This window comes from Anguilla anguilla, chromosome 19 (assembly GCF_013347855.1).
Source record: "Anguilla anguilla isolate fAngAng1 chromosome 19, fAngAng1.pri, whole genome shotgun sequence".
Lineage (NCBI taxonomy): Eukaryota > Metazoa > Chordata > Actinopteri > Anguilliformes > Anguillidae > Anguilla > Anguilla anguilla.
Window position 1 is genome coordinate 17,184,756 of NC_049219.1, and position 22,963 is coordinate 17,207,718.

General features: G+C 46.6%; 1 protein-coding gene across 1 annotated transcript in view; it reads left to right on the top strand.

Moving 5' to 3' along the window:
- Nucleotides 1-6,457: 6,457 nt before the first annotated feature.
- Nucleotides 6,458-22,963, top strand: part of LOC118219240 (prosaposin receptor GPR37-like) — a 21,299-nt gene continuing 4,793 nt past the window's right edge. Inside the window, exons 1-5 of the mRNA XM_035402240.1 lie at nt 6,458-6,495; nt 7,730-7,864; nt 8,233-8,314; nt 19,831-20,033; nt 20,152-20,221. Of these exons, the coding sequence (XP_035258131.1) occupies nt 6,458-6,495; nt 7,730-7,864; nt 8,233-8,314; nt 19,831-20,033; nt 20,152-20,221 (528 nt within the window). The remainder of the gene's footprint in view (nt 6,496-7,729; nt 7,865-8,232; nt 8,315-19,830; nt 20,034-20,151; nt 20,222-22,963) is intronic.

Below are 22,963 nucleotides of genomic sequence, written 5' to 3' on the forward strand. Positions count from 1 at the left end.
TCTGAGGGTCGCGGCAAGTTTACGGCTGTGTTCAGCAGGTTAAAGAAAGGTTAGGACATTGGTTCTGTTTTGATTTTGGACAATTCAAAAATTTTGTATATACTAGTATAGGTACCTATGACCATAACAAGATATGGAATACATACATATTTTTTCAGGGAAAACATTTTTTTTTTTTAAGGCCTCAAATATATTTTTTAGCATCTGTACTATTGAATTCACAGTCTTGACTTAGTTTTTCCACAATTTTAAATGAGTAATCACTTGTTTTCAAAAGTTCCTGTGGCTTCAATTACGTTTTAGGGCTCAACTTAGGGTTAGGGTTATGAAAACGATAAGTCTGAGGGTCGAGGCAAGTTTACGGCTGTGTTCAGCAGGTTAAAGAAAGGTTAGGACATTGGTTCTTTTTTGATTTTGGACAATCCAAAAATTTTGTATATACTAGTATAGGTACCTATGACCCTAACAAGATATGGAATATATACATATTTTTTCAGGGAAAACATTTTTTTTTTAAGGCCTCAAATATATTTTTTAGCATTTGTACTATGGAATTCACAGTCTTCACTTAGTTTTTCCACAATTTTAAATGAGTAATCACATGTTTTCAACAGTTCCTATGGCTTCAATTACGTTTTAGGGCTCAACTTAGGGTTAGGGTTATGAAAACGATAAGTCTGAGGGTCGCGGCAAGTTTACGGCTGTGTTCAGCAGGTTAAAGAAAGGTTAGGACATTGGTTCTGTTTTGATTTTGGACAATCCAAAAATTTTGTATATACTAGTATAGGTACCTATGACCATAACAAGATATGGAATACATATATATTTTTTCAGTGAAAACATTTTTTTTTTAAGGCCTCAAATATATTTTTTAGCATTTGTACTATGGAATTCACAGTCTTGACTTAGTTTTTCTACAATTTTAAATGAGTAATCACTTGTTTTCAACAGTTCCTGTGGCTTCAATTACGTTTTAGGGCTCAACTTAGGGTTAGGGTTATGAAAACGATAAGTCTGAGGGTCGCGGCAAGTTTACGGCTGTGTTCAGCAGGTGAAAGAAAGGTTAGGACATTGGTTATATTTTGATTTTGGACAATTCAAAAATTTTGTATATACTAGTATAGGTACCTATGACCATAACAAGATATGGAATACATACATATTTTTTCAGGGAAAACATTTTTTTTTTTAAGGCCTCAAATATATTTTTTAGCATCTGTACTATGGAATTCACAGTCTTGACTTAGTTTTTCCACAATTTTAAATGAGTAATCACTTGTTTTCAACAGTTCCTATGGCTTCAATTACGTTTTAGGGCTCAACTTAGGGTTAGGGTTATGAAAACGATAAGTCTGAGGGTCGAGGCAAGTTTACGGCTGTGTTCAGCAGGTTAAAGAAAGGTTAGGACATTGGTTCTTTTTTGATTTTGGACAATCCAAAAATTTTGGATATACTAGTATAGCTGCCTATGACCATAAGATATGGACTATATACATATTTTTTCAGGGAAAACATTTTTTTTTTTTAAGGCCTCAAATATATTTTTTAGCATTTGTACTATGGAATTCACAGTCTTGACTTAGTTTTTCCACAATTTTAAATGAGTAATCACTTGTTTTCAACAGTTCCTGTGGCTTCAATTACGTTTTAGGGCTCAACTTAGGGTTAGGGTTATGAAAACGATAAGTCTGAGGGTCGAGGCAAGTTTACGGCTGTGTTCAGCAGGTGAAAGAAAGGTTAGGACATTGGTTCTTTTTTGATTTTGGACAATCCAAAAATTTTGTATATACTAGTATAGGTACCTATGACCCTAACAAGATATGGAATATATACATATTTTTTCAGGGAAAACATTTTTTTTTTAAGGCCTCAAATATATTTTTTAGCATTTGTACTATGGAATTCACAGTCTTGACTTAGTTTTTCCACAATTTTAAATGAGTAATCACATGTTTTCAACAGTTCCTATGGCTTCAATTACGTTTTAGGGCTCAACTTAGGGTTAGGGTTATGAAAACGATAAGTCTGAGGGTCGCGGCAAGTTTACGGCTGTGTTCAGCAGGTTAAAGAAAGGTTAGGACATTGGTTCTGTTTTGATTTTGGACAATCCAAAAATTTTGTATATACTAGTATAGGTACCTATGACCCTAACAAGATATGGAATATATACATATTTTTTCAGGGAAAACATTTTTTTTTTAAGGCCTCAAATATATTTTTTAGCATCTGTACTATGGAATTCACAGTCTTGACTTAGTTTTTCCACAATTTTAAATGAGTAATCACTTGTTTTCAAAAGTTCCTATGGCTTCAATTACGTTTTAGGGCTCAACTTAGGGTTAGGGTTATGAAAACGATAAGTCTGAGGGTCGAGGCAAGTTTACGGCTGTGTTCAGCAGGTTAAAGAAAGGTTAGGACATTGGTTCTTTTTTGATTTTGGACAATCCAAATATTTTGTATATACTAGTATAGGTACCTATGACCCTAACAAGATATGGAATATATACATATTTTTTCAGGGAAAACATTTTTTTTTTAAGGCCTCAAATATATTTTTTAGCATCTGTACTATGGAATTCACAGTCTTGACTTAGTTTTTCCACAATTTTAAATGAGTAATCACATGTTTTCAACAGTTCCTGTGGCTTCAATTACGTTTTAGGGCTCAACTTAGGGTTAGAGTTATGAAAACGATAAGTCTGAGGGTCGCGGCAAGTTTACGGCTGTGTTCAGCAGGTTAAAGAAAGGTTAGGACATTGGTTCTGTTTTGATTTTGGACAATCCAAAAATTTTGTATATACTAGTATAGGTACCTATGACCCTAACAAGATATGGAATATATACATATTTTTTCAGGGAAAACATTTTTTTTTTAAGGCCTCAAATATATTTTTTAGCATCTGTACTATGGAATTCACAGTCTTGACTTAGTTTTTCCACAATTTTAAATGAGTAATCACTTGTTTTCAAAAGTTCCTATGGCTTCAATTACGTTTTAGGGCTCAACTTAGGGTTAGGGTTATGAAAACGATAAGTCTGAGGGTCGAGGCAAGTTTACGGCTGTGTTCAGCAGGTTAAAGAAAGGTTAGGACATTGGTTCTGTTTTGATTTTGGACAATCCAGAAATTTTGTATATACTAGTATAGGTACCTATGACCCTAACAAGATATGGAATATATACATATTTTTTCAGGGAAAACATTTTTTTTTTAAGGCCTCAAATATATTTTTTAGCATTTGTACTATGGAATTCACAGTCTTGACTTAGTTTTTCCACAATTTTAAATGAGTAATCACTTGTTTTCAAAAGTTCCTGTGGCTTCAATTACGTTTTAGGGCTCAACTTAGGGTTAGGGTTATGAAAACGATAAGTCTGAGGGTCGAGGCAAGTTTACGGCTGTGTTCAGCAGGTTAAAGAAAGGTTAGGACATTGGTTCTGTTTTGATTTTGGACAATCCAGAAATTTTGTATATACTAGTATAGGTACCTATGACCCTAACAAGATATGGAATATATACATATTTTTTCAGGGAAAACATTTTTTTTTTAAGGCCTCAAATATATTTTTTAGCATTTGTACTATGGAATTCACAGTCTTGACTTAGTTTTTCCACAATTTTAAATGAGTAATCACATGTTTTCAACAGTTCCTATGGCTTCAATTACGTTTTAGGGCTCAACTTAGGGTTAGGGTTATGAAAACGATAAGTCTGAGGGTCGCGGCAAGTTTACGGCTGTGTTCAGCAGGTTAAAGAAAGGTTAGGACATTGGTTCTGTTTTGATTTTGGACAATTCAAAAATTTTGTATATACTAGTATAGGTACCTATGACCATAACAAGATATGGAATACATACATATTTTTTCAGGGAAAACATTTTTTTTTTAAGGCCTCAAATATATTTTTTAGCATCTGTACTATGGAATTCACAGTCTTGACTTAGTTTTTCCACAATTTTAAATGAGTAATCACTTGTTTTCAACAGTTCCTGTGGCTTCAATTACGTTTTAGGGCTCAACTTAGGGTTAGGGTTATGAAAACGATAAGTCTGAGGGTCGCGGCAAGTTTACGGCTGTGTTCAGCAGGTTAAAGAAAGGTTAGGACATTGGTTCTGTTTTGATTTTGGACAATTCAAAAATTTTGTATATACTAGTATAGGTACCTATGACCATAACAAGATATGGAATACATACATATTTTTTCAGGGAAAACATTTTTTTTTTTAAGGCCTCAAATATATTTTTTAGCATCTGTACTATGGAATTCACAGTCTTGACTTAGTTTTTCCACAATTTTAAATGAGTAATCACTTGTTTTCAACAGTTCCTGTGGCTTCAATTACGTTTTAGGGCTCAACTTAGGGTTAGGGTTATGAAAACGATAAGTCTGAGGGTCGAGGCAAGTTTACGGCTGTGTTCAGCAGGTGAAAGAAAGGTTAGGACATTGGTTATATTTTGATTTTGGACAATCCAAAAATTTTGTATATACTAGTATAGGTACCTATGACCCTAACAAGATATGGAATATATACATATTTTTTCAGGGAAAACATTTTTTTTTAAGGCCTCAAATATATTTTTTAGCATCTGTACTATGGAATTCACAGTCTTGACTTAGTTTTTCCACAATTTTAAATGAGTAATCACTTGTTTTCAACAGTTCCTGTGGCTTCAATTACGTTTTAGGGCTCAACTTAGGGTTAGGGTTATGAAAACGATAAGTCTGAGGGTCGAGGCAAGTTTACGGCTGTGTTCAGCAGGTGAAAGAAAGGTTAGGACATTGGTTATATTTTGATTTTGGACAATCCAAAAATTTTGTATATACTAGTATAGGTACCTATGACCCTAACAAGATATGGAATATATACATATTTTTTCAGGGAAAACATTTTTTTTTTAAGGCCTCAAATATATTTTTTAGCATCTGTACTATGGAATTCACAGTCTTGACTTAGTTTTTCCACAATTTTAAATGAGTAATCACTTGTTTTCAAAAGTTCCTATGGCTTCAATTACGTTTTAGGGCTCAACTTAGGGTTAGGGTTATGAAAACGATAAGTCTGAGGGTCGAGGCAAGTTTACGGCTGTGTTCAGCAGGTTAAAGAAAGGTTAGGACATTGGTTCTTTTTTGATTTTGGACAATCCAAATATTTTGTATATACTAGTATAGGTACCTATGACCCTAACAAGATATGGAATATATACATATTTTTTCAGGGAAAACATTTTTTTTTTAAGGCCTCAAATATATTTTTTAGCATCTGTACTATGGAATTCACAGTCTTGACTTAGTTTTTCCACAATTTTAAATGAGTAATCACATGTTTTCAACAGTTCCTGTGGCTTCAATTACGTTTTAGGGCTCAACTTAGGGTTAGAGTTATGAAAACGATAAGTCTGAGGGTCGCGGCAAGTTTACGGCTGTGTTCAGCAGGTTAAAGAAAGGTTAGGACATTGGTTCTGTTTTGATTTTGGACAATCCAAAAATTTTGTATATACTAGTATAGGTACCTATGACCCTAACAAGATATGGAATATATACATATTTTTTCAGGGAAAACATTTTTTTTTAAGGCCTCAAATATATTTTTTAGCATCTGTACTATGGAATTCACAGTCTTGACTTAGTTTTTCCACAATTTTAAATGAGTAATCACTTGTTTTCAAAAGTTCCTGTGGCTTCAATTACGTTTTAGGGCTCAACTTAGGGTTAGGGTTATGAAAACGATAAGTCTGAGGGTCGAGGCAAGTTTACGGCTGTGTTCAGCAGGTTAAAGAAAGGTTAGGACATTGGTTCTGTTTTGATTTTGGACAATCCAGAAATTTTGTATATGCTAGTGTGCACCCCAGGCCCCCGTGGGTCTGACAGAGTTAGGATGGACCTCTTGAGTTGTGTCAATATGCCGATTGCGCTCTGTGTGTGCGTCTGCGTCTGCGTGTGTGTGTGTGCGTTTGCGTCTGCGTGTGCGTGTGCTTGCGTCTGCGTGCGTCTGCGTGTGTGTGTGTGTGTGTGTGCGTGCATGCGCGTGTGTGTGTGTTTATGAATGAAGCTCAAACTGACTCTGGAGCTGTACGTGACCCCCCCCCCCCTCCCCACCCACCATGCCTCTTTCTGAGCTGCAGGATAACAGAGAGGCAGAGAGAGAGAGAGATGGAGGGAGGGAGAGAGAGAGAGAGAGATGGAGGGAGGGAGAGAGAGAGAGAGAGCGGGTTTATAATGGCTCCATAAAGACTGTAGTACTGTGGGCTCTGAACAGCTCCTGTTCTCCGTGACTGTGCTCTTAAATAATGCAGCGCATGTCTCCCCCCATCATCCCTCCCCTCTGTGTAGAAGCTGGGCCCTGCAGCCACAGCGCCTTCACGTCTGCTTTGGTGTCCGATTCAGAAAAATGTGCATTATCTTCTCTGCTGAATAACTGAGTGAGCTCTCATTCCCCTGAACCTGCACTGAGTGCGGAAATGGAGGAGGGGGGGGGCCTGAACACCACCGTCTTAGCGTGAGGGAGGGGGAGGAGCCTGAACAGCGCTGTCTGAGCGTGAGGGAGGGGAAGGAGCCTGAACACCGTGGTCTGAGCGTGAGGGAGGGGAAGGAGCCTGAACACCGCTGTCTGAGCGTGAGGGAGGGGAAGGAGCCTGAACACCGCTGTCTGAGTGTGAGGGAGGGGAAGGAGCCTGAACACCGCTGTCTGAGTGTGAGGGAGGGGAAGGAGCCTGAACACCGCTGTCTGAGTGTGAGGGAGGGGAAGGAGCCTGAACACCGCTGTCTGAGCGTGAGGGAGGGGAAGGAGCCTGAACACCGCTGTCTGAGTGTGAGGGAGGGGAAGGAGCCTGAACAGCGCTGTCTGAGCGTGAAGGAGGGGGAGGCCGGGGGTGGCTGAACGCTGGCCGGGGGGGCCTTGTGGCGTTCTGCTCATTGTTGAGGCTCTCACCGCCTGTGTATTTTGGCGTGTTTCTAAAGACGTTTTTTAATGAGGCTGCAGTACATGTCTGAATGGAGACATGGGGGGGGGGGGGGGCATTCAATGTGCCCCCCCCCCCCCCCTCACTCTCCAGCCTCTAATGGGCTGGCGTATGGACTAGTCAGAGTACAGAAACGCAGAGCTGCGAATGGCTGTAATATTGTGTTGCTTTATTGTTTTTATTTTTTTATTTGGTTTACATGAAAGAGGTAATTTACCTGTTGAGACCAGAGTAAACATTTTGAAAGGCCAAAAAATCGATTTTTTTTTTTTTTTTTTTTTTTTTTTTTTTTCTTTGAAAAGAAAATTAGCCACCCAAGACATACAGAAACCAGAATCACTAGTGTTGTTTTGCCTTTTTTAAAACTCAAACAAAGAAAGCTCACACATATATGTGCACATGCATGCAGCACACACGCGCACACACGCACACACACGCGCACACGCGCACACACGCGCACACGCACGCACACACGCGCACACACACGCACACGCACACACTCGCACACGCACGCACACACGCGCACACGCACGCACACACGCGTGCAGACTGGAGCAGGGCCACTGGAAACTGATGACCCTAAAAAAGCGTTGTTACACTGTGTCTTTATCCTCAGCCAGGCTGTTTCATTGGGCTTAATGTATTGTGCAGTAGTCCTCTTTCCCTTTTGCTGAGCACCAGTCCCCCTACAAGCTCAGCTCAAACAGCATCTTCAAGCTGAAACCTGCTGTTAAAAACTGTTGCATTGTGCCCCGAAATCCATTTACTCAGCAACACGGCCCAAGAGGTTGAGTGGGGGGCGGGCACGGGTGTCAGACGCCTCAGAGAGCCCTGGAAGCTGCAGGAGAAGTGTTTCAGCAGCGAGAGGGACACGCCCCCTGCACATCAGAGCACAGCCTTCTATCTGTGAGGTCACAGATGTGTGATTGGAATGTTCTGAACCCAACATTCTGATGCTGATGTCACAATCACTAATGATAATACAAAGCAGTTGAGTTCTAGAACGCTGACTTTGAATTATTGAAAAAACCTTCCAAGAAAGCTACTCTTCATGAAGGTTTAGCTCACATATCAGGACTGCACGCCAGGGTCATGTGATCTCATGCTACTGTCTGCTCCTACCCTCGGTCTCATGTACTCCCATCAGCCTCGCTGATTTAGTAAATTACATTGAGCCCCCACTGGAGATTATATCTGTGCCCTGTGTCTGGTAAGCACACAGCACGTTTTTGAAAAAATGCACAAATGTGGTGTGAACACTCTCCCCTCCGCAGTGAGGGCCATTCCCCACTCCTCTTCACCCTGCGGCTCACCCTGCGGCTCACGCTGCCGCTCACCCGCTGGGCCGGTGGAAGTGTGAACTTTGCAGAAATTGATTTGCACAAAGCTGGGCCTAATGGGGGCTGCTGGGTGGCGCATCGGTTAAGGCACCACGCTGTGGCGCGCGGATTAGCCCCACGGTCGCGGATCGAACCCGGACCGCGTCAGTGCCCACCGTGGCCAGCCGCTCCACAGGGTGACACGCAGGGTACTGGAGGGCTCAGGCGGTCTGTGCTGGAGGGCCCAGGCGGTCTGTGCTGGAGGGCCCAGGTGGTCTGTGCTGGAGGGCCCAGGCGGTCTGTGCTGGAGGGCTCAGGCGGTCTGTACTGGAGGGCTCAGGCGGTCTGTGCTGGAGGGCACAGGCGGTCTGTACTGGAGGGCCCAGGCGGTCTGTGCTGGAGGGCCCAGGCGGTCTGTGCTGGAGGGCCCAGGCGGTCTGTGCTGGAGGGCCCAGGCGGTCTGTGCTGGAGGGCCCAGGTGGTCTGTGCTGGAGGGCCCAGGTAGTCTGTGCTGGAGGGCCCAGGCGGTCTGTACTGGAGGGCTCAGGCGGTCTGTGCTGGAGGGCCCAGGCGGTCTGTGCTGGAGGGCTCAGGCGGTCTGTACTGGAGGGCTCAGGCGGTCTGTGCTGGAGGGCTCAGGCGGTCTGTACTGGAGGGCTCAGGCGGTCTGTGTTGGAGGGCCCAGGCGGTCTGTGGTTTTTAGTTGTTCCAGTGACCTTCAGTGTGCACTTATTGTATGTCGCTTTGGATTTTAAACAATCATAATATTGTATCATAGCAAATTCTGACTAAATGAATTGTAATTAACCCGCGTTATTCACATTTTTAGAATGAAGGCAATACTTAAATGTTCATCAGTTTATTAAAGAATTAAAATAATACTTGTGGGAAGAGTTTATTTTTTGGTTACTGATTATTTACAGATACAGACTTATGTCGCATTGTATTTTAAAAATTCATTCTGGTTGACGGTTGTTTGACGTTAATGAAAAGTGCATTGCTAATGCAGTTTAATGAACTTCACTCTTTATGTCATATCTATTTTAGATGTAATTAGAGGTAATGATGAAAATGCACGGGAGAAGCCATAAATTAGCAGCAAATCTTAGAATAAATTAGAAGATAGATTCTAATACAGACTCAGTGTCTTAGTCTGATTGGGTAAATATTTTTAAATCGTTGAGCTGTGCAGTCGAAAGACAGAGAAACAGACAGACAGCGGGACAGACTGCAGGACATGCTTCCTATTTTCTTGCTCAAAAACGGAAATAATTGCCTGACCCCCAGCATGTCTGTTTTTCCACTGTTGCAAAAATCTATTTACCCTCATTCAAAACTCCAGAAGACGCCCGTCTGCAGGTGGATATGAACCCTCCTGCTATTTCCTTCAGGAAAGCAGGTAAACAAACTAATAAGACAGGCAGATATTAAATATAGCTGTGTGTGTACACACCAGCACGAATCACTGCGCTTCACATCGCTGCTCGCCTGCTTGGGAAACAAGCTTTATTGTCACGCCAATGGGGCTCAGTTTGAATGGAGGCGAATTGAATTGAGAGAGAAGGAGAGAGGAGGACGAATGGCGGTATTGTGCCTCAGACTGACAACAGTACAGTGGAAATGAGAGAGGGAGAGGGGGAGAGAGAAAGAGAGAGAGAGAGACTCTCCCTTTCTCTGTGGGCCCACAGATTCTAATCTGGCTCCTCCTTTTTGTCAAATTCAAATTCAAATGCAAATCAGCGTTTATCAGTCTCACCGCCTGGACCAACCCCCGGCGCTGTACTGGGGAAGCGCTCGGACCCGTTCTGCTGAGCGCCTGTGAGCAGCAGCGAGCTCAGCGCTCAGCCGCGTGTTTAACCCTAAACCTGCCGCTCTGCCTCAGCCCTGTGAGCAGCAGCGAGCTCAGCGCTCAGCCGCGTGTTTAACCCTAAACCTGCTGCTCTGCCTCAGCCCTGTGAGCAGCAGCGAGCTCAGCGCTCAGCCGCGTGTTTAACCCTAAACCTGCCGCTCTGCCTCAGCCCTGTGAGCAGCAGCGAGCTCAGCGCTCAGCCGCGTGTTTAACCCTAAACCTGCTGCTCTGCCTCAGCCCTGTGAGCAGCAGCGAGCTCAGCGCTCAGCCGCGTGTTTAACCCTAAACCTGCTGCTCTGCCTCAGCCCTGTGAGCAGCAGCGAGCTCAGCGCTCAGCCGCGTGTTTAACCCTAAACCTGCCGCTTTGCCTCAGCCCTGTGAGCACGCTGAAGTGCTCGTAGAGAAGCAGCAGTGCACAGGTACATCTCCCGTGTGCCGTTTCTGTTCTGCTCTGCAGCAAACACAGCGCAGTTCAATACACAAGCGATGACTGAGCTACGGAGTTATTGCTATTAAAAGCAAGGAGAATCATTGGTCTCCTAGGTTAAAGTATGCGTCACACTAATACGCAGTTAATAATAAAAATAGCTCAGTTTTATGGATTGAAACAAAGTTTTTGGATGTTTTATTTCCAAACCTCAACTGCAATCTTCAGCGATGCTGATAAATGAATCGGCATCACGGTGCCTGTGCAGAGTGCCCGTCCACCAGCGGAACACTGAGGCCAAATTAGAGCAGAAGGCAGAATCCTCCTGCCCCCCCCCCTGTTTTTGGGTTGTGTTTGCAGGTGACTGTTTGTTTCAGGCATGTTTTTGGAGATGCATATTCATATCCTTCTGAGATTATAGCAATACGCACCCTGCCCTATGATATGCACTGTAACGCAGGATCTGTCAGTCAGTCACACTAGTGTAAAAACTGCATTATGTGCCCACACAGCTGGTGCACGAGCCCTGCAGAAAGGGTGGGGTGGTCTGAGGTATGAGCTTCCAAATGGGACGCAAATGAAGCATGCTTTATAAAAGCACAAAATCTGCATACATTGCTTCTGGCGTTACTGTCCAAAGTGACCAGATACTCTGACAGTCTGAATTAGGCTCTTTGAATCTTAGGCAGTCTGCCCAGTGGTGAGTACATGTTGTTTGAAGTATAGTAGACATATAGACATATACAGGGCTGTAGCCCTTGTGAAAGATTGAAGGAGAGCAGTCTGATGCTGGTGTTACACACACACACACACACACACACACACACGCACGCACACACACACACACGCACGCACACGCACACCAGGCATCGCTCCAAGCTTAGCAGAAGTGAGGCTATTAAAGTGAGAATGAGGTTTATGATGTTGTGACACGAGCAGCATCTGTGGAGCTGTGTGGGTAAAAAGCCTCTCTTCAGTGCAGAGTAATCCTCTCTGTAAAATGATTAATGCAGTGTTATCTCCCTTCGTTTGTGTCTGCTCTCAAAGCTGTTTAAAGGAGCTGTGCCAGACGGTCGAGAGGCCAGGCGAATCTCTCTGCCTGAAGAAAAGATTATCTTTGCCCCGCTGGAGTTCATTCTCACTGGCCAAGACCACCACGCATCGAGGCCCTCTGATTTTATTACACTCTGTTTCATTCTCTCTCTCCCTCCCTCTGTCTCTCTCTCTCCCTCTGTCTCTCTCTCTCTCTCGGTCCCTCCCTCCCTCTCTCTCTCTGGCTCTCCTTCTCTCTCCCTCCCTCCCTTTCTCTTTCTCTCTCTTCCTCTCAGTTCCTAATTATGTTTTGATACTTGGGTGTCAATTATCTCTTGAGGTTCTATCTGATTGTATTATATCTGATTATATTTGATACTTCAGTGTAATTATTGTAGAGATTGTATCTGGTCCCACACGCTGCCGCCTGGCTCCTGAGCTGGCTGGAGGTGGACAGCCTCGGGTGCTCAGGATGAGAGCGATGTGTAGAGGGAGAGAGAGAGGAGAGGGAGAAGGGGGGAGAGGAGGTGGGTGTGAGAGGGAGAGAGAGAGGAGAGGGGCTGATGTCTCAGGTTTTCTCAGACCCTCTCTGCTGTGTTTCTGTGCTGTTCCAGTCGGTCTCCTCTTCTCCCTCTGCTGCCCTGCATCTTCTGCTCTGAGCGGTGCTGGTGTGGAATGTGGAGCGCTGGTGTGATGCAGCGTTGCGTCAGCTTTATTTAAAGCGGTCACATGACAGCCATGCGGTCCGTTCTCCCGTTCTCACCTATTTTTACACTTCCTGAGCACCAGCTCCACAGCGCCATCTGCTGGAGCACGGCCGCTGTAGCAAGACATGCACACACACACATGCATGCACGCACGCACGCACGCACACCCATACCATGTATACACACACACACATACACCGTATATACACGCACATACATACACACTCACTCACGCACATGTATACACGCGCACGCACACACCCACCCATACTCACAGCGAGGGGGCGGGGCTGGGTGAGGGGGAGCTGGGGGGGCGGGGCGAGGGTGAGCAGGGGGGAGGGCGAGGGGGCGGGGCTGGGTGAGGGGGAGCTGGGGGGGCGGGGCGAGGGTGTGTGGCTGGGCATGGGGGGCACCTTTTACATACTGGCTCCCAATATTCCAGACCCTCATTGGCATTCAGAGCGTGTGCTAACTCTCGCTTTTTTAAATCGATCAGGAATTGATTTGAAGTGAGTTTCTTGATGTGAATGTGAGACAGATTCCCTGATCCCATTGTGCTGTCTTAATGAGTCTGCTTGTGGACGGGTTCTGTGAGAAAACTCCGCCCCTGGGAAGGTGTCTTTTTTGGGACGTTTCTAAAACTGGACCGGTCACATATCAAACAGCATCCTGCTCTCCAGAACCTGAGTCTGCTGTTTATTTATTCATCATCATAATCGTATTAGTATCCTTTTATTTTATAGTTGGAATCATAAGCAGTGTTTTATTTAAAGTAATAGTAATCGTGTTGTTGTGTTTCTAAAGGGGACTCTGTGTTGGTAAGTACAGGCGGTCGGGGGGGGGGGGGGAGTCACACGCTGGCTGGGATATTTCTGAATCTGCGCTGGTTACCGAAGCCTCAGAATGTGCTTTGTGCTGTTTTCTGAGCAGCACGGTCACACTGTTAATATGAGCAGGCCTACTTGGCCGTATAGATCCACTGTGTGAAAATTCATTATCTTCGAATTTGAAGGAAAGCACTGCTTATTGAAGTCCCCCCCCCCCCCCCCCCCCCCAGGGGAATAAGCATTTTAACAGAGCCAGTGGCAAATGTGCTGCTTAATGTGCAACGCAGCGGTCTCCACGGAGACGCTGTGCTGCGGTGACATCCAGGCGCAGATGACAGGATAGAAATGATTTATTGTGGCGCTTCTTCTGATTTTGAGTTTACTTAAAGTTTATTTCTGGGCGACAGCCTTGACAAATATGCACCTCGTCTGAGTGTGGAGCTGTTCGGCTCTGAAGCAAAGAGTTCATTGTTCATTTAAAGCCCTGAACAGAGAGTTAGCCTCACCTGTCATGTTCCTACACTTCTGGTTCTATGAGCCTTCACTGGGTACTCATAACCGTATTGCTCTATGAATCTTCACTGGGTACTCATAACCTTATTGCTCTATGAATCTTCACAGGGTACTCATAACCGTATTACTCTATGAGCCTTCACTGGGTACTCATAACCTTATTGCTCTATGAGCCTTCACTGGGTACTCATAACCTTATGGATCTATGAGCCTTCACTGGGTACTCATAACCTTATTGCTCTATGAATCTTCACAGGGTACTCATAACCGTATTGCTCTATGAGCCTTCACTGGGTACTCATAACCTTATGGGTCTATGAGCCTTCACTGGGTACTCATAACCTTATTGCTCTATGAGCCTTCACTGGGTACTCATAACCTTATTGCTCTATGAGCCTTCACTGGGTACTCATAACCTTATTGCTCTATGACCCTTCACAGGGCACTCATAACCGTATTACTCTATGAGCCTTCATAGGGTGCTCATAAGCTATGAGGACTCTCTGACTCTCAGTCTCAAAACAGCACTGACAGTCACTGGGTAAGATTTAGTACTGCCGCTTGTATCCAATATCAAAACGCAGTTGTAAGCTGTGACCTTTTTGTAATTACATGCCTTTTTGTTGCATGAATTTTGACCATGTTGTGCCATTGATCATAAGATGTGCAATGCTGCCAGAAACTCTATTTGCATTTCAGCTTTTTTAAGATGTACTGCATGTGTTTCCTGGGGTCACAAAAAGATATTTGCAGTTTGTCAAGCAAGATTTAAAGGAAACTGACTGATTCCCCCATAGATTTCCAACTGCCACCAGCCATTACATGAGACATTGCCAGTATGAACCATTACCCAGAGTTCATTGCAGGCGATGACCCTTTGCCTCCCACACACTGAGTCGCTACAGCTTTTGAAGAGAAAAGCGTTTATCTGTGAAACAGTAGCCAAGTCTGTTCTCTTGAGGCTGATTTACAAAAGCTTGCGCTGTCTGACCGAATGTGTGTCCTGGGTCCTGCGCAGAGCAGGGTCAGCTGGCAGAACTCTGCTCTGACTCCAGGCCCTGCTGGTCCCAGCCCCGCAGATATACATCAGCCTGTTTCTGGTGGTGGTGCTGGATGCTGATCTAAGTGTGGCAGCAGTTAGCGGCTGGCTCTGTGTCACTGTGGTAGAGACGCTAGTGCCTCATAAGAGCAGTGGAGTGCAGGGCGTGGAGTGGGGCTTGGGGTTAGCACTGTCACACAGTCCTGTGGGTACAGAATGCTGCCAGGCCAGTTAGGGCTGACAGCTGGCCGCAGTGTCAGTCTGGAGGTGGAGTTCCGGTCAGCAGGACCTTCCCTGTCTCTGCGTGAAACAGCGCCCTCTCTGGTCAGGTGTGGGCCAGCCCTGGCTGCGCTGGTAGAGCAGTGCTCTGGTACCGTGGCGGCTCAGCTGAACTGGGGGGGGGGGGTACTGCGTGCTCCAGAGAACGAGCACGCTCACTCGCGTCCTTCTGACAGGATGGAGGACGCCGCGGCATTTTGGGGACCCTCAGGCTGCCGTGGGGAATGGCGATTAAAACACAAAAGGACAGAAAAGAAAGCAGTGTTCTCATGTGCTGAGGAAGGTCTTAATCCACCTGTGGCGTCAGTGCTGTTTTTATCTGACTTTGAGCTGAAGTCACTTTGTTTGCAGAAAGGTTGACTTTGCTAATGCTGCAGCACAGCTGAAAATGAAGGAAGTCAGGGATGATTTTTTTACTCAGATTTTTATTATGGAGCACTTTCTCACCTGTCTGCTTGTCATGTCCTTAATCCCTAACAGCTCAGCCTCCATACTAATATGCTTAGTGATGCTCTGATCCACGGTGACTTTGGGATTAACAATGCCGTGAATTCACATATACAGCCACTTATTTACTGAGATAATTCATATATAGTTGCATATTTACTGAGATATTCTGATTTTCTGCCTCAGCGAATATGTAGCTGTATATATGAGTAATATCAGTAAATAATATAGGTGTGTGTATTTGGATAATCTGGGTAACACAATTTGTGTTGCATTTAAATGCTATTCACTTCTTCTCTTCTCTGCAGTGCTGAGAGGGGCTGGGATGTGTCTGATTGGATAGCCCTGCCTAGCGGCGTGTCACTGAGCTCAGATGTCTGATAGAGAGATACAGGGCCTGATACTGAAAATAGCTCTCATCTGCTGCGCCTCATACAAGATTGAGTTGATCTCCAATTTACAAACAGAGTGCCACTGAGCACATAATAGATATGAGGTTTAACACTGCTGTCTGATACCGAGATATGAGATGTCAGATAGTGTGAGAGTCTCAGAGTGTGTCTGTCTCCAGTGCATTGTGGGATTGTGTGTGTCTGTCCCCAATGCATTGTGGGTATCAATGTGTCTGGGGCATGGGCACAGTTTGGGCTGTGTGTATGGGGGGTAGGGGGGTGGCACAGGGCACTGTTTGGGCTGTGTGTATGGGGGGGTGGCACAGGGCACAGTTTGGGCTGTGTGTAGGGGTGGTAGGGTGGTGGCACAGGGCACTGTTTGGGCTGTGTGTATGGGGGGTAGGGGGGTGGCACAGGGCACAGTTTGGGCTGTGTGTATGGGGGGTAGGGGGGGTGGCACAGGGCACTGTTTGGGCTGTGTGTATGGGGGGTAGTGGGGTGGCACAGGGCACAGTTTGGGCTGTGTGTATGGGGGGTAGGGGGGGTGGCACAGGGCACTGTTTGGGCTGTGTGTATGGGGTATGGGCTGTGTGTATGGGGGGTAGGGGAGTGGCACAGGGCACTGTTTCAGACTGATAGTAGCAGGGCATCTGCCCACTGCTATCCTACTGTTGCTGCGTCCTACCCACACATCTGCCAATCAATTCCTCATGCTGGGAGAAAGAGAGAGAGAGGGATTAGAGAGTGAGAGCAGAATCAAGCAGAGTCTGAGAGGGTGTGAGGGAAGGACAGAGAAAGGATATTACTAAAGGAGGCTGTGTGTATGTGTGTGTGTGTATTTGAGCATATGTGTGTGTGTTTGTGTATGATGTGTGTGTGTGTGTGTGTGTGTTTGATGTGTGTGTGTGTTTGTGTGTGTGTGTGTGTGTGTGTTTGTGTATGATGTGTGTGTGTGTGTGTGTGTGTGTGTGTGTGTCTGAGATCATCTCTGAGTTGCGTTCCCTGCTGCAGGCTGGTGTGTGAGACGCTGAGATGTTGCTGTAGATGAGCAGATAAAAATGGGAATGGAGCGCTCAGTGTAAACATGTGATTATAGCGTATGAGCCTCATAAAGGAAAGAGCACATTCAGCAGCGCTACGCTACACTTATCAGCCCACATCTATATGTGATTGGATTGGAAATTATACATTCTCCGGGAAGGCCGATATGTATCTGTAAATAAATCCCTTAAGAAGTGTCGATTCTACCAAGGGCATACAATACACTTAACCAAGATCATGGCGAGAACAAACCAAGAACATGCCAAGAACATGCCAAGAACATGCCAAGAACATGCCAAGAACATGCTTGGGGGTTTACTTTCCTCACAGAAGCAGTCGAGGCTTATTTAACTCACAGGGTACTAAAGCGGTCTCAGTGACTGAACAGCAGACATGTTGGCTCCTGCAGGTAGGCGTGGTGTTCTTTCTTTCCACATGTAGCTTGCAGTTTATTTGGTTCTGGAAGCTTCCACCGTCAGTATCAGCGCTGGCAGTGCTTTATCGTGTCTGCTCTCAGCTGAAGCTTTGTGAATGTGCTGTAATCAGGCTGCAGATAGAGGCATCCTCTCAGTCTGAATGCAGTGTAATTAATTACGCCTCCCTGCCAGTGTTTTTATTCTGGAACCCACTGCTGGGCTGTGAGTGGAGCTTCTGTCCGTGAGCCCAGCAGGGACCCTTTCCTCTCCCCCCCTGCTCGCGCTGCCCGACAGCGCCCTCTGCTGTCGGTCCCCGGCGCTGCGGCGCCTCCACGCTGACAGTCGGACGGCGTTTCCCCGAGAGACGCCACACGCATCCCGCCAGTCGTTTTTCCAGCCAATCGCCTCGGCTTAACGGCTCCCGTGCCTTAATTAGCTGCGCGTACACGCGGACGCGTTTCCCCAGAATGCACTGCGGGCTGGCGCGGGCGTGTACAGCTGTAACGTAACGCTCCGCTCTGTCTGCTGAATGAAACTTCGCCGGGGGGGCGGGGGGGCTGAGAGCCGCTCTTACGGGTGGAGGAGCGCGGGTCCATCGTAGGCCCCGGGGGCAAGGCGTCCGGATAGCGCTGCACATAGAGCAGCCCCAGATCAATCCAGACTCACAAATCTGCGCCTAATGGGCTTCAGGCTGAGCACCCTCCAGGGGCGAGGCGCTAATTTAGGAGCCGCCCCGGCCGCCAGCCCCGCGCGGGTTTAGGGCGGGATTGGAGAGGTGGGATGGGCCCGGAGCCCCGCCCCCTCCCCGGCTCTGCGTTTCCGCCCGACCAGCGCTGTAAGAGCCCGTGACAGAGCGGGAGAACGGGACACAACACCGCTCTGAATCCCCACTGTGACGCTGCCAGTGAAGACGGGAGTGGGAGGGAGCCGAGCGCGCGGGTCTGCGGAGTGGGGCTCGGAGCGCCGCCATTTTGTGCCGAGATGATTTTGGCGAGAGCGGCTGGACTGGGTGAACAGAGTGAAGAGGCGGGGGTGGTAGTTGTGGCCGTTTAGAATTTGGCCCTGAGTTTGTACTGTTATTGTCAGTGGTGTTGCTGTAGTGCTGTGTGCAGGGTTGACTCCTCCATCACTTATTCATGAGGTGGGCAGATGCAGCTCTTCAGCCATGCTGGGTGGGGAGGGGATGAAGCGGCGAGTGCCAGGAAATGTGCGATTTGGCGAAACCCATTTTATGCCTCTCTTTGGGGCGTGAGAACAACACAGAAGGGAAACAAAGACTTACAGCTGAAAATAAATCAATGTGGAGTTTACAAACAGGCTTTTGTCTTTTGAAATTTAGAAACAGGAAGGAGGGGAGGGCTGCGGAGAGTCGGCTGTGTGCAGCAGGCCCTGTGTCTCACACGGCCCAGCCTGACAATGCAGCAGAAACACTGCTTAGGCTGATCCCACAATCTGCCTCAGCTGTGGCTGGCTGTGAGTGAGGGTGCTGCTGTACTGATCCAGAGTCAGCCTCAGCTGTGGCTGGCTGTGAGTGAGGGTGCTGCTGTACTGATCCAGAGTCAGCCTCAGCTGTGGCTGGCTGTGAGTGAGGGTGCTGCTGTACTGATCCAGAGTCAGCCTCAGCTGTGGCTGGCTGTGAGTGAGGGTGCTGCTGTACTGATCCAGAGTCAGCCTCAGCTGTGGCTGGCTGTGAGTGAGGGTGCTGCTGTCCGTGGTGCTGAAGCTCTCACACGTCCCCCTGGCCTCTGTGCTCCTCCAGCGTTACGTTTGAAAATCTTAGCTGGGAGGTTGCAGGGTTGAAGCCTGCTGGATACTGATCCTGTCCTTTGGAGAAGGTACTCATCTAGAATGTCTAATGAATGTTGCAGCAGTGTGCACACCTCAGACCCCTGGGCTCTTGGGCTGATCCAGTCACTCACCGTCAGAGTGTCTCTGGGAGGCGAACCCAGCATGCAAGGGGAGGGGCCAGGCCGCGCCCTGCCCGAGCCTCCTGTCCGTCACAGAGCTCTCGGGACCGCGGCACAGCCCGTTTTCCGTGATGCAGGCTGCAGGTGCCGCGTTACCACGGCAACGAAAATGTCACCTGCGTGTGCAGTGAGTAGAACGATTAAACGCATACATTACATAAGACCAGCTGGGAGTGTGAGGCAGCAAGCAGCCAGGCTCAGCTGAGCCACAGGGCGGGTCTGGATCACACTGATACTGCACTCAGGTTACATTAGAGAGAGACACTGTGTGGCCAAAAGTATCTGGACGCCCCTTGGTCTGGGGCTGTTTTGCATGGTTTGGGCTCAGCCCCTTAGTTCCAGTGAGGGTAAATCTTAAAGCTATAGCATACAATCACAAGATACATATAGAGATGGTTTTGTTGAGATTGGTGTGGAAGAACTTGACTGGCCGACACAGAGCCCTGACCTCAACCCCATCCAACAGCTTTGGGATCAGTCCACTGCACAGCTGTTGCTTTGGCGTTATGGTGTTGCTTTGAGATGAAGCAGGCATCTGTTGCATTATCAAACATGGTTTTAATAATGCAGCAGGTCTCCTCAGTGTCAGTGTTAATCGCTCTTTCCTCTCTCTGCAGTGCACTCACAGTTTCAGCGCAGACTTCTGGCAGCTGGAGAATCAATTCTGCGGCCGCAGGCCCGCCAGGCAGCAGCCCCGCCCAGCAGGGGGCAGTGTGACCAAGGTCGCCAGCGGTAATCACAGGACCGAAGGCGTGGGCGGCGCAGAAAAGCACATCAGTTTCACTGTCAGGGCTCCCGGGGTGAGCGTGTCCGGAGCCGGGTATCGATCGGGGATAACGAGGCTGGGGAGAAGCACTGCATCGGTATTCAGCGCAGAGGCCCGCTAGCACCGTTAGCCGAATCTAAAGAGCCAGCCGTGGTGAGCAGTGACCAATCAGCATTCAGCGTGCGGAGGCCCAGGAAGCCGCATTAAAAGCCTGCCTGGAGTTTCAGCCCAAGTCATTCCCAGTGAGTCATTCCCAGTGAGTGCCAGCGAGCCTGAGTTCAGTCTGCCCTGCTGTACAGCCGCAGGTAGAGACTGAGCAGCTTTCCTGGGGAATTCTGGGGGATTCGTTTGGAGCGCTCAGGCTGCCCTGCTGTACAGCCGCAGGTGGAGACTGAGCAGCTTTCCTGGGGAATTCTGGGGGATTCATTTGGAGTGCTCAGGCTGCCCTGCCAACCTCTCTTACACAAGTGCAACAGATTGCAATAAAACGTAAGTGCATGTGGAATTTTTGTGAAATTAAATTTTAAATATTTAATGATACTTATATTTGCGCTGTGTTAATAATGATAAATACATAGCAGTAATCTGTGTATTTGCCTAACACATTGCAGTATGTTTCCCTAAGGGACCGTAGAAGAAGTTCTCAGCAAAAAAAAACCGATGGCAGTGCTGAAAGCAGTAGCTTCTGCTTTAAAATGATCATTTACTTCTAGCCCCTGCTTAAGATTAATTAAGATTAATTTTGAGAGCTCTGGTGGAAAACGAGGAATTGAATCAGGGGATGCAGAGGTCCGCTCTGGCATCAGAAAGTTCTGCAAGGGAACACTGATTGTCAATGCTGATTGGCTGGCAGCCCCGGGGGTGGTGTGTGATTGGCTGTTGCACTTCCCAGGGAGGGAGGGGTTTCAGTCAGTGGGGTTGTCTGTTGGCATTCTGTATTAGAAGTGATTGTATGTGAACCATGAAAGCAGGAATCTCGCAGCATTACCCTTTACTGCCATCTAATGGTCAGTGTGTGTGTGTGTGTGTTTCCCACGGCACAGGGTAATGTGGTTGTGTGAAGGAATCACCTGTTGGATAATAGGCCATCTGTCAGTCCTCTGTGTTCGTCACTTCTCTCGGTGTTTGGAGACCATGCTTCATGTTTCTGTCCTTCCCGTGTTTCCACTGCACTTTCAGAAAGGGGCCGTGTGCCCTAGACAGCCTCGTGATTGGTTACGCAGTACCGTCTTAATCCAATAGCATTCATAATAAACATCTTTTTTACTTCACAATGGACAGGAATGGTGTTTTATGACGGGATGGGGCGGGTGTCTGCTCTCTTTTAAGAAGCACCCAGTAAAATCAATCAAAGTGACGTGATTTATGTGAAAATCCACAGCTGGTGATTTGTGTGATAAATCAGTTCCTCCTGCGGCCGGGGAAGCTGATTTACTGTCACAGATTTCCCGTCTCTGCCGGTTAAAGCCAGATTTGCAGACAGCTAATATCTCACTGCGTGGCGTTGCTCTATTGTGAAGCTGCTGTGTGTCCGCGCGAGGCAGGCGTTCTGCGCTAAATCGCCCATCACAGCGCTGGTAATTGAGTGCTTTGCTGACAGCGTTTTGTGTCTTGCGGGATTCATACGAGACCCACTCAAAGGCTGATGGGTAAACGGCCTTCTGTTCCGTCTGTAATTATTCCACATCTCGTCTTCTTCTGGCGTTCGTTCTCATTCTCCGCTGACCCATCCTCAGTTTTGAGCTTTAGCGTGTTTGGGGGAGTTATCAAGTACAGAATGACCGGCCTGATTTATTTGCTTGTTTCGGTCGGGTACTGACAGTGGGCCGCTCAGTCGGGTACTGACAGTGAGTCGCTCAGTCGGGTACTGACAGTGGGCTGCAGGGCTGGGTCTTACACATTCAAGGCATAGAGTTGGTTTGTTGAATGCAGAACAGAAAACAATGTTTCTTGAAATACGTCCGATATTACGATAGTTACCTCATTCTTGCTTATTTATTCCATTTATTTGTCTCTGTATCTGTCTCATAATTTATTAAGAGTCATCTTTGTCCTTTCACTCCTGTGTTGGCGACTCCATAAAGGCCCGTTGTTCCATTTTGGGCTTCAGTTATCTCTTGATCAATGAAGAGTTATTACCGGAGTAAAGACGAAACGTAAATATTTTAAAACACAGAAACCCAAGTAGTACATGTACAATATCCTAAATCTGTCCCAAATATTGTTTTAAGATGATGTCGTGGGCTGCCGCTGTGTTCGTTGTGATGGAGACAGACTCTTTCTGTGTTCCGATCGGGCTTAACCGCCTTGGGAAGCCATTTCCCTCTCCGTGCCTGAGGGGGGGCGCTCAGATCACGGGCTCCACTCCAGATGGAGCGCGCGGCACCTCCCTTGGTGTACCCCACCCGCGCCGTGATTCCTGACGAGATCCTGCACCGACCGAGGACGGCGAGCACAAGCCTCATTGTTCTGCTTCTGCTCGTAACGTCATGAAGTTTAAATTTTTACTTCAAGAAATTCGAAATGTGATTAATTAAATCTTTTGCAAACAAGAACGCAGCATTTGGTAAGGATTTCAAATCATAAAGAGAGAACAAGATGGCAAGACCTAACCTGACCGCAATATCTTTATAGTTTTTGTTTTGAAATGTGCGCAATTTGCGCACAACCTTATTGTCAGGTTAATTTTCCTAAATTTGCGGTGGTTTCACCTGCACGTCAAGTATGGCTTGAGTTTTGAGTGCTTTCACTTGTTTTAGTGCTAGATGTGTTACGAATATTTCTTTGGAGTACAATTCAGCCTTAAATCCAGACAGCACTCCACGTGGCTCGAACAATGAATGTGCTACTTCTGAGAATTGTATTGTGTTCACTGGGGAGTGAAGCTGTGTTGGGCATCGGGAATGACGCTGAAACCTTGACTTATGTCATTCGAAATAATGATAACAACCTCGCACAAATCAATGAGCGCAAAACCGGTCCAG